General features: G+C 44.4%; 1 protein-coding gene across 14 annotated transcripts in view; it reads left to right on the forward strand.

The window, feature by feature from the left end:
• Positions 1-8,490: 8,490 nt before the first annotated feature.
• The window catches only part of CCDC15 (coiled-coil domain containing 15), a 47,459-nt gene continuing 43,910 nt past the window's right edge, over positions 8,491-12,039 (forward strand). For 7 of the 14 annotated variants that reach the window (XR_003586390.3, XR_006057580.2, XR_006057581.2 and 4 more), the window contains exons 1-3: positions 8,512-8,783; positions 9,144-9,332; positions 11,501-11,650. Coding sequence is in view for 8 of the 14 variants with exons in the window: in XM_012101843.5 (XP_011957233.3) it covers positions 9,153-9,332; positions 11,501-11,650 (330 nt within the window). In the remaining 6 variants the exon portion in view is untranslated. Of the gene's footprint in view, positions 8,784-9,143; positions 9,333-11,500; positions 11,651-12,039 lie in introns of all 14 variants that reach the window. The other 7 variants (XR_009597922.1, XR_009597923.1, XM_012101845.5 and 4 more) reach the window with 2 other exon arrangements.

Genomic DNA, 12,039 nt, shown 5'->3' on the forward strand with positions numbered 1-12,039 from the left:
GTTGCAAAGAGTCAGACACGACTGAGCGACTGAACTGAACTGAACTGAACTGATCTTAGTTGAGGCACTCAGGATCTTCAATCTTTGTTGCAGTATGCAGAATTTTTTAGTTTAGTTGTAGGATCTAGTTCCCTGACCAGGGATAGAACACAGGCCCCCTGCATTGGAAGCTTGGAGTCTTAACCACTCGACAGCCAAGGAAGTTCCCTATAAAACATTCTTGAAATTCCTCTTTTGAAATTGTTTTTAGACCCTTCAATATACTTTTTAAAGTATCTTTTAAGATTGCAATTTTTTTTAATTTTGGTGCTAAGCCACTTCAGTCATGTCCGACTCTTTGAAACTCTATGGATTGTAGCTTGCCAGGTTCCTCTGTCCATGGGATTTTCCAGACTAGAATACTAGAGTGGATTGCCATGCCCTCCTCCAGGGGATCTTCCCGACCCAGGGATCTAACCTGTGTCTTTTATGTCTCCTGCATTGGCAGGTGGGTTCTTTACCACTAGTATTTAGGAGTACATTTTCTAAAAATGTCAAAATATGGTGAATAATATAGAGGACAATTTATTGACAGATAAAATCATTTTGCAGAGAAGGCAATGGCAACCCACTCTAGTATTCTTGCCTGGAAAATCCTATGGATGGAGGAGCCTGATAGGCTGCAGTTCATGGGGTCGCAAAGAGTCGGACACAACTGAGCGACTTCACTTTCATGCATTAGAGGAGGAAATGGCAACCCACTCCAGTGTTCTTGCCTGGAGAATCCCAGGGACAGGGGAGCCTGGTAGGCTGCCGTCTATGGGGTCGCACAGAGTCGGACACGACTGAAGCGACTTAGCAGCAGCAGCAGCAAAATCATTTTGACCCAAACTGGCTTTGTGTTAAGGTGAAGTCTCTCATCTTAGCAACTTCTTTGACTACAAACAGCCATCCCAGGGAAGTTACCATCAGAGGCAAAGCATGCCACGTGGGTCTAGAATCGCAGCGCTAATACACTGGAACCAATTTTTGTAGGCAGCTCTGAATCTTTTTGCTTATCGGCTACATTCTCTTACCTTTACCAATAGCCTCCCTCTATTTTGCTCACCTAGGGGCTGTCTATGTTACAAACAACATAAAACCTAATGCAAACTGGCATTCATGGTAAGGGACTTTATTGGCTCACATTTGCTCACAGTCTAGAGGTGGGGTAACCTTGAGAATTAGCTTAATCCACAGGCTCAAAAGTGGCAACAGCTAATAGGAAGGACTTTAAATTGTGGTTAGACCATCTCTTTGAAATGTTGCCAGCCTCTTTGATGAATAAGAAAAGAATAAAGATGATGCTAGTGATAAAGAACATGTTTGTTGATGCAGGAGGCATAAGAGATGGGAGTTCGATCCCTGGGTTGGGAAGATCCCCTGGAGGAGGCAACCCACTCTAGTATTCTAGCCTGGAGAATCCCATGGCCTGAGGAGCCTGGCGGGGCTACAGTCCATAGGGTTGCAAAGAGTTGGACAAGACTGAAGCAACTTAGCACATACACACAAGGACTATCTATGGATTTTACAGTGGGAGTAACATGGACTGAAAGCTGTTCATGCCTTGGTCCCTGAGGCGTAACAACACTCAGAGGGGGTTATAGTTGGTTTCACCAGAAAGCAGACTCTGAAATGAAGTTTCAAGTTCAGGATTTTATCAGGGACTGTGCTGGATATTGACACCTGTTGAAGGGAGGAGGAGGAAATAGGAGGAGGCAGAGGGATCGATTGAGCTGTGATTCAGGCTGGACAGCCTCAGCCAAGTCCATGGGGAGCTCTGAAGACGAAATGATGGCTCATCAGAATTGCTCCAAGTTAGGCAGAAACACCCACACCTTATGTATCCAGAGAAAAACATGATCAAAAAGGATATATGCGCCCCAATATTCATTTCAGTAGTGTTTACAATAGCCAAGACATGGAAGCAATCTAAGTGTCCATTGACAGAGGAATGGGTAAAGAAGACGTGGTGCATATATACACAACAGCATATTACTCAGCCATTAAAGAGAATGAGATTGATGCCATCTGCAGCAACATGGATGGACCTAGAGAGTGTCATACTGAGGGAAGCAAGTCAGAGAGGAAAATATCATATGACATCACTTATATGTGGAATCGAAACAGAAATGATACAAATGAACTTACAAAACAAGAAGAGACTCACAGTCTTAAAAAACAAATTTAGGGTTGCTGCCGGAAAGGGATAGTAAGGAAGTCTGGGATGGACATGTACACACTGCTATATTTAAAATGGACAACCAGTGTGGACCTACCATATAGCACAGGGAACTCGGCTCAATGTCATGTGGCAGCCTGGATGGGAGGCGAGTTCTGGGGAGAGTATACATGCATATGTATGGCTGAGTCCCTTCGCTGTTTGCCTGAAACCATTACAACATTGGTAATCAGCTATACCACAATACAAGATAAAAGTTTAAAAAATAATAATAATAAACAAAAAAATATCTTGTCTTTACATTCCCAGACCCATCAATCTTGGGATGAGTCTCCTCCTCAGAGAGAGAGCAAGGCTGCTCTTTGAAGCTGATGTCCCTTAAGGAGCCGACAGCTCAAGGGACTACAACGCTCTCAGAAGCTGGGCCATCAAGTCCTTCCTTGATTCGGGATCTGGGAAGCGCATCTCTATGTCCATGTGAGATGAGTATTTGGTAATACGGAGGACAATGAAGTTCTTGTGTTAATATATTTTTTTAATCACCCACGAAGATAAAGGGGAAAATTTATCTTTGATAAATTTAGAGAATTTTTTGCAAAGATGAGTACAGCAGATGCTCTTGAGACAAGCGGGCTTAATCGGAACAATCTGTTATTGATGCCATTTACAAGGAAACACTGCTTGTAAAAAACTTGGTTGGCACAAACAAGCAGAAGGAGCCTTGCCAATGATTTCAGTTAGAAAGGTTATTTTGAGATTGATACCAAGCAGGGCCTTGTGGGGCTCCTGGGCACAGAGCCTTTCTGTGTCTCCCATTTCCTTGATCACAGGAAACAGCCCTCATTCAACCTTCATGACCTTCCCTGAGTTCCAATGGGCAAATTCAAACAGTTGTTAATTAGGGAAGGGAGGGGACGCAAGACCACGTAGAAACAGTCATGGGCCAAGGTCCTGTTTCCCCATCAAAGGGTACACACAACAATATCTTTTAGGTATTTTGTAGATATGGAAATCCCTTCCAGGTGGGAGAAGTTATGGTATGCTTCCTGTAAGCATGTTGACCCCAGACCAGTTGGACCTGAAGGCTGATGATGTTGACACCTACTTAGCTCCCCACCAACCCATCAGAAGAAAGTCAGGAGCTGACATTTACTATTAAACTTGTCACTGTCTTCCCCAAGTAGGGACACATGGTTTTGAGGGCATTAGCCCACTGTGGCCCCCTTTGCCTGGCAAAACAATAAAGCTACTCTTTTCTGCTTCCCCCAAAACTCTGTCCAAGATTTAATTCAGCACCAGTGTACAGAGGAGTTGAGTTTTTGGCATCAAGAGGTAGGCAAAGAGGAGGAGGAACAGAGAAGACTTGGAGGAAACAGCCCAGAACGTTGGATGCTAACCCTAGGGAATCCTGCTCAAGTGCAGGGAAGAGAGTGGAAATGGGTGATGACACAGCAGTTGAGCACCCAGGTCCCTAGAGGGGGGAACAGGCCATTTTCCCACTTAAGGAAAGCGTCTCCTCAGGACAGACCCTTGGGACGAACAGGTGACCACGTTTTCCAGTGTGTTACAGGTTATGGGAAGGGTCAGTCAGCCACAAACAGATTAGTGGCAACCAAACAGCACATTTCATAGTTCTGTGTGGGGTGGACCACTGCCAAGGACCCGTGACTCGGGCTCCATGCGCTGATAGCTAGGGATCCCCCAGCCACACACATCAGAGAGCACTCCCCCGAGGAGGAGTGATTGAAGCAGGGCCGCAACACTCTGGTGCCAGCAACACCTGTTCTTTTAAGTTCCTGAAGACAGACATTTCTAAGCAAACAGTTCCCTTGCTCAGAAACTAACTCTGGCCATGAAAGATAAGCCTTGTGAAAACGTCAGCAAATGGGAGCTGGGCTCAAGATGAGATCTCTCTGGAAATGCAAGAATGTAGATTTGTAAGAAGCCACTGGCACAGCAGCTAGTGGGAGGCACAGACCTGAGTGAGCAGGTAACACTTCTTCCTAGTGTTGGGTGTGTGTGTGTGAGTGTGTGTGTGTGTGTGTGTAGGTGCACAAATCCATCTCCCGCTGGCCTTCTCCAGCTGTAGCTGTTTTCTGTTTCTCGCCACCCTGGGTGGATGTGGGGTGTGTTTTCTTCTTTTTTTCCCCTTACTTTCTTTTTTTAAAATTAATTATAAAAAAATTTACACTACTTTTTAAAATTGGAGGATAATTGCCCTACAATGTTGGGTTTCCTTCTTGTTACTTGATTACTCAGTGCTATCTAGAAACTATTTGTTTTTTAATTCTGTTATTTATAAAAAGGGAGCTCCTTTTTCTCTGCTTCGTCCTTCGCTTTGACTCTGATGTTAGGCTATGCCATGCACTAATTTGCCAGCTACACTCATTCACCAGCCTCCAGGTCTTTTCCTGGAATTCCCTGAAGACTTGCTTCTGGCTCTCACCAACACTATTCTGGTCATGGATCTTGCCGATTTCAATAACCTCAGGGATAATCCATTCAGTGCCCTTACCCTCATTTCTCTGACCTCTTCTGCAGCAATTTTGTTCTTCTACTTCAGCACTCTCTCCCTTGGTCACACCATAGACTTTGACAGTACCGATATTGCGGTTTCAAGAATCTTGAGATCACCACCTATTTTAAAAATAGGTATTTATTTATTTATTTGGCTGCATCACATCTTTGTTGTGGCATGTGAGATCTTTAGTTGAGACCCACGAACTCTTAGTTGTGGCATGTGGGACCTAGTTCGCTGATCAGGGATGGAACCTGTGCCCCTTACATTGGGAGCTGGGAATCTTAGCCATTGGACCACCAGGGAAGTCCCTCAACCACCTCTAATTTTTTCAGTGCATCTCACTCTAACAAACCTTAGACCCCCCCACTGGACCCTACAAGGTCTCGATCCTGCCAACTTTACCAGGTCCCTTATCTACTTAGTAGCTTCCCTGGTGGCTCATATGGTAAAGAATTTTCTTGCAGTGCAAGAGACCTGAGTTCGAACCCTGGATTGGGAAATTCCCCTGGAGAAGGGAATGGCAATCCACTCCAGTATTCTTGCCTGGAGAATTCTATGGACAGAGGAGCCTGACGGGCTACAGCCAATGGGATCGCAAAGAGTCGGACATGACTGAGTGACTAAGCACACAAACAAATATGGGAAAGGGTGACAAGTAGGTAAGATGATTTTTAATCACTCAGTCATGTCCGACTCTTTGCAGTCCCATGGACTGTAGCCTTCTAGGCTCCTCTGTCCATGGGGATTCTCAGGCAAGAATACTGGAGCGGTTCGCCCTGCACTCCTTCAGGGGATCTTCCCTACCCACGGATTGAACCCAGGTCTCCGGCATTGCAAGCGGATTCTTTACCATCTGAGCCACCAGGGAAGTTTCAATTCCATGGTCAGTCATTAATTACTCCCTTGCACTCATCTTTAACTCTCTTGTACCTTTCTTGCTTGTAATAGTTTAGTAAAACCTCAACCCTGGTTAAAATTAAAACCTCCACCTATGATTATGCCTGTAACCACGCAACTGAAGGAAAAGCCTCAAACATGCTGACTAGTCTTACTTTAAATTCATAATCATGAACCTCACATGGGTCCTTAAGGCCATCTGGCAACTGTACATGTTTCTAGTTCATACTTCTACTCTTCTGGACAACTATTTTATACCTTTTCAAAGGTCCAGCATCTCTTTTTTTCTATTTTATTCATTGATGAATTTGCTTTCTATTGGTAATAGTTATGTCTTTCTGTGTAACCAGTTACCTCAGTATCTAGCATCTTGAAACAACAAATATTATCTCACAAAGTTTCTGGCTGGATACTCTGGCTCGGGGTCTTTTATGAGATTGCAGTCAAGTTGTTGGCCAAGACTGCAGTCTCTGAAGACTTGACTGGGGCTGGAGGATCCACTTCCAAGATCATTCACCAGGCTGTTGGCAAGAGCCTTCAGTTCACTGCCATGTGGTCCTTTTTATATGACTTCTCATGACATAAATGGCTTCCCCCAGAGCAAGCGTTGGGAACGAGTGAGAATCACAGCAACAGTGAGAGATGGAGAGAATGAGAGTACATGGTGGAGAGAAAGAAACACAGCATTTTTTTTATAACCTAATTTCTAGTGACATGTCATATACTGTTGGTCACACAGAACAATTCAACACAGTGTGTACAGTGTGAAAGGGGACTACACAGGGTGTGAATACCAGGAGGTGGGGATCATTAGAGTCAGCTAACAAAAATACTATTTTACAGAGAAAACAGAGCAATCAGAAAAGAACTTCCACAAGCTCCCACTGCCATATTAGCCAATTACCAGTATATATTCTATTTCACTGCTAGTGGTATAATGAACTCTCTCTCCTGCTATCTAAGGCCAATCCCTCCAACTGTTCACTAGATCCATTCCCTCTTGTTCATTACCTCCTGTTTCCTCTTACCCACTTAAGGACACAGATACAAAAATTCCCCCATCTCTCTCCTGCATTGTCAGTTTTCTTTTGTTTACTGGATAGTTAGCATCAGCAGAGCACGTGGACTGCAACATTAAAGAAAGGAATCCCATGTTCCTATCTTTCAGATACACATTTTCTCTGCATCACTTTACAATTCAACTCATTGTAAGAGTTGTCTAAAATGGCTGTCTCCAATTCTTCCTCCCTCTCTATGTCTACCCAACAGCCTTTTGATCTCAAGCTACCCCCAAAACACTGCTCTTATAAAAGTTATCTATGACCTCCATGTGGTTCAATCCAATAGTTAAATTTCAGTCACCATCTTATTTGACCTATCAGAATTTAACACAGGTTAAATTCCTCTTCAATAAAACATTTTCTTCAAGGTATTACACGCTCCTGGTTTTCTTCCTAGGCTTACTGGCTGATCCTTCCAATCTCTTTGCATTCCCCTCTTCTTCCCAGCCTGTTTAATGTGAGGAAGCCCCAGGGCTCAGGTTCTCAGCCAGGCAGGCACCCACTCTGGAGCGATTGTACTTGCTGTTCACTTTGCTTGGAACTTTTAGAAAGCTCTCCAGTGAAAATCGGCTTGTTCCGCTAGTCCATGGAAATTTGCATTGGAGTCTTTGCTCAAAATTACCTCAGTGAAGCCTTCTCTGGTCATCCTATCTAAAATTTCATCTCCCCTATCCTCTGACACACTTTTTATCCTCGTCCTCAGCTTTTAATCTACAATGCTCATCACCTAGACACATTTGTTTATTTATTCATGAGTCTATGCTGTTATTTCTCATCATCACTTCCATGAACAAGGGATATTTATCTGTTTTGTTCACTACTATACATTCCCAGTGCCTAAAACAGTACTGGTATATAAAAATCTCTCAATTATGATAAGTTACATGAAAGAACGCATGGGTATCTCAAAGGGATAATGAAGTGTCCCTGGGTTATACCAAAGTTTGGAGCAGACAGGGAGACCACTCAGGAGGCTACCATATTTATGCATAAGAGCATGTATGATATAGCACTACTAATGTAAGCAGGTGTATAAAGGATGAGCATGATTGACAACTGGCTTGAAAAGTGTTAGTTGCTGAGTCCTGTCCAACTCTTTAGGACCTCATGGACTGTAGGCTGCCAGGTTCCTCTGTCCATGGGACTTTCCAGGCAAGAATACTGGAGTGGGTGCCATTTCCTTCTCCAGGGGATCTTCCCGAAGGGACTGAACCTTGGTCTCTTGCACTACAGGCAGATTCTTTATGGTCTGAGCTGCTGGCTTAGTTCATTCCTGAAGGAAGCCCTGCCAGGCCCGCCTTCGCCCATCCTTTTCCTGTGCTTCCTTCAATTAGGCCCCTGGCCAGCTCAGTTATGGGCTTCTCTGATGGTTCAGTGGTAAAGAAGCCGCCTGCCAAGGACACCCGGTCCGATCCCCCCTGTTGGGAAGATTCCCTGGAGAAGGAAATGTCAACCCACTCCAGGACTCTTGCCTAGGAAATCCCACAGACAGAGGAGCCTAGCGGGCTACAGTCAGTGAGATCGCAAAAGAGTCAGACACGACTTAGCAACAACAACACGCTCAGTCAACCCGCTTTTCAGCCCAAAACACTCCTTTTCCTGAAGATGCCGGACGTCCCTGGTGCTGGGATATTCGAGGCACCGCCGGCAGACCCACATTTCTGCTGGCCGGTTTCCCAGGCGCCGTGTGGACCCACCCAGGCCGCACCCATTCCACCAGCATTCACAAGTCCCGCCCCCTCAGCGAGACGAAGCGGAGGTGACGCACATCGGGAGCGCTAAACCCCGCCCCTCACGCTTTCCCAGTCCCCGAGAGATGACGCAAGCCCGGTAGAGGCGGGTACGAGGCCGCCGAGGAGCGGGGTGGGGCGGCGCGGCGCGGACTTCCCCAAAGCGGCGGTTTACTGGCGGTAGTTACCTTAGTATCCACGTTAGCTTGAGTTGTGGCCGGCTGCGATCGATACTACTAGGCCGGTGCAGTCTCAGCCAGAGTGTGACCCCGAGGCCTGAGAAACAGGATTTTCTCTGGTCCGGAACTCCCTGGCGATCAGCGTTGCCCCCATAACCGGATACCAGTTATTTGAACTTTCGTCTTCAGACCCAGGTTCCCACCCCGCACCCTCCCAGTCCCATCGCGCTCCCGCTGCTACGCTCTTTCCTCCCTTTCCCATGTCGCTGCGCCACCAATGGCACAGTTTCCTCCTCACAGTCAGGTTCTTGTTTGACCCCCGCTCTCCTCCGTGTTGCTTTTCGAGGGCGATCTTGAAACTTCCTTCCTTTATAACACTTATTTTGTATCTTCCCTTTTCCCTTCTTTTCCCCCTTCCTTCGCCAGAATCTTAGTCAGAGTACGGCCTCCTGCAAGGCTTCCCTCATTTTCAGAAGTCTGTGGCACAGGTGTTAGGGAATTGAGTTTTTAAGGTGGTCGTTTTAAGATTTTGAGCTTTTCCTCTCTCCTAACCAGGAGTCATAGATGCCAAGAAGTATGGCCCCCCTCAAGAAGCCTCGAAATACCACGAAGTTGCCCCTGGCTTTAAACCCCTTGAAGAGCAAGGACGTGTTGGCAGTGCTGGCTGAGAGGAACCAGGCTATAGTACCCGTTGGGGCCTGGGTGGAGCCTGCCCCACCAGATAGTTCAGAAGTCCCGGCAGCTGTGAGTGTCAGTTTGATGCCAATGTGGTGGCATCTTTCTTTCCCTAATTCCTTGTGCTCGAAAAAGCAGTCTGGGGATGCCGTTTGTATTCCGTCATAAATAGTTATGGTTTTGCTTTAGGGTTATTGAACAAGTATGTAGTTGTTAATTATCATACAAAGATGTTTAGTTGTTTCTAAAATGTGGTACACTCTTAATCTTTGGTTTACACTTGAAAGCCGCAATTTGGAACCAGTCATGCACTTCAGGAATATGTTTGGTAATCTCAAGGTGAGGGCAAAAGAGGGCAGACAGACAATGGGAATGAAGGAAAGAGGCGCCGGTTGCTTCAGTTTGTCTGGTCTTGAGTTAACCTGAGTCACTTGTCCAGACTTGATATATATATATCTCTCCTTTGGAACTGTGTTACCTAATTATTCATTGATACTTGTACATTCTGCTCTCTGGTACATATGTTCTAGAACAGTTTATGGGACAGATTTTTTGGAACTCATAATTTTAATTGGAATTTAATTTCACTTGATTTTGAGAATTTAGAGACTGTGAAATAATTTGAGGCACCCCTCAGAATTAGAATTTGGTATCACTGTGTTAGAAGAAGGGATAGACAGGAGGTATGATGGGTTTATTTAATTTGGAGACTCGTTATGGAAGAGAGACATAGTCAAGAGAAGAGCAATACAGTATAGGACATAAGTGTTGGAGTCAGAGAACATTCTAGCTTTGCTCCTTGCCAGCTGTAGGATCTTTGGCAGCTACTAAAGATGAATGTTTCTGAGCCTGTTTCCTCATCTTTCATATAAGAGATAAGAATACCTAGTATTGGAGCTAGTTTTGAGGATTCAGTAATATGAGTTAAAGTGTTTTTGCTAATAGGTCTTTACTCATGGTGACTACTATTATTTTCATTCTCTGCTATTCAGAGCACTGAGAGGAAGTGAACAATGATCAAGGACTCAAATGTAATAAAATGTTCCAGATTGTTTTGGAATTAAGCATTATATAAATATTGAGTACCTTTGTATTCTAGGCTCCATTACAGTAGGGGAAACAAAGGAGAATGAAATACATTTCTTGCCCTCAAAGGATTCATAATCTAATAGGGAGTTAAGAATTATTGTACTCAATGTTAGTAAGGAAGAGAGGTGGTGGGTGGTGGTGGTGGTGTAGTCGCTCAGTTGTGTCTGACTCTTGGGACTCCATGGACTGTAGCCTGCCAGGCTCCTCCGTCTATGGGATTTGGAGTGGGTTGCCATTTCCTTCTCCAAGAATGAGAGGAGATGGGTATTGGATGTTCTTGAAGATTGAGTAGGCCTTTTCTAGGTAGAAATGACAGGAAGGACATGCTTGGTTAAAAATGCAGCATAATTCTCGTTTTATAATAGCATATAGTGGGTGAGTGGTGAGCCGTCTGATATGTTAGTGTTAGTTTCACAGTTGTGCCAGACTCTTTGCGACCCCATGGACTGTTAGCTCACCAGGCTCTGTCCATAGAATTCTCCAGGCAAGAATGTTGGAGTGGGTAGCCACTCACTTCTTCAGGGAATCTTCCCTATCCAGGGGTTGAACCCAGGTCTCCTGCATTGCAGGTGGATTCTTTACCATCTGAGCCACCAGGGAAGTCGAGCAATCTGATATATGTGGACTATTTTACTCACTTTAGAAACTGAAACACAAGATAGGTTTGAATTAGTTCATTAAGAATTAATGAAGATACTTTTAGTTCTCAGTACATGAAAAATTAAGATTTGATTTTTGTGCTAACAGATTCTAAGTTTTAGTTTGTGATTTGGTTTAAGTTCTTGGTACTCACTTGAGCTTCCCTGGTGACTCAGATGGTAAAGAATCCACCTGCAATGCAGGAGACCTGGGTTCAATCCCTGGTTTGGGAAGATCCCCTGGAGGAGGGCATGATAATCCCCATGGACAAAGGACCTTGGTGGGCTACAGTCCATGGGCTCGCAAAGAGTCAGCCACGACATAGCAACCAAGTGCAGCACAGCTATGTCTAGATTATCAGCTCTGAACTACTGTGACTTCTTTACTGTACAGGGAATTTTGGATTATAGAACTGAAGTATTTTTTCGGGATTGTATCCTGACCACTTTGTGTTTACAGTAGGCAACTAGTGGGACAGTACATTTATTTTCTATCTTTCATCTTTAAAGACTTCAGCATATATAATTGAAGAAGAACTGAAGGAGCAGCTAAGAAAGAAGCAGGAAGCTCTGAAGCGTTTTCAGAGACAAGTCAAAAGCCGAGTAAATCAGCAAATCAGGCTGAGAAAAAAGCAACAACTTCAGCGGTCTTATGAAGCTGTAAGTTCAAAACTGAGCCTGAATAAAGATTGGATGGAACATGTGTTTGTTATGGGAAATGCTATTAAGCAATAACAGAATCACCTTTTTTGAGCCCAGGCTTTGTATAGTCTGATTAACTAGTGAGGGCAGTAGATTTGTAGGCAGAGAACCTGTTGTTTCTGTTTTCCTGTGTTGTTCTGACTACCTCTTTTGCTTTCACCAAATAGTTATAAATAATGTCAGAGTTTGGGTTGGGGTTTGAATTCTGGCTTTGCTCCTTACTAGCTATGTGACCTTGGGCCTAGTGCTTAAATTCTCTCAGCTATGGTTTCTTTATCTGTGAAGTGGGGATATAATACTTGTCTCACAGTGTTGTTTTGAAAATTAGATAATGTAGATTATTAGCA

This window comes from Ovis aries, chromosome 21 (genome assembly GCF_016772045.2).
Source record: "Ovis aries strain OAR_USU_Benz2616 breed Rambouillet chromosome 21, ARS-UI_Ramb_v3.0, whole genome shotgun sequence".
Lineage (NCBI taxonomy): Eukaryota > Metazoa > Chordata > Mammalia > Artiodactyla > Bovidae > Ovis > Ovis aries.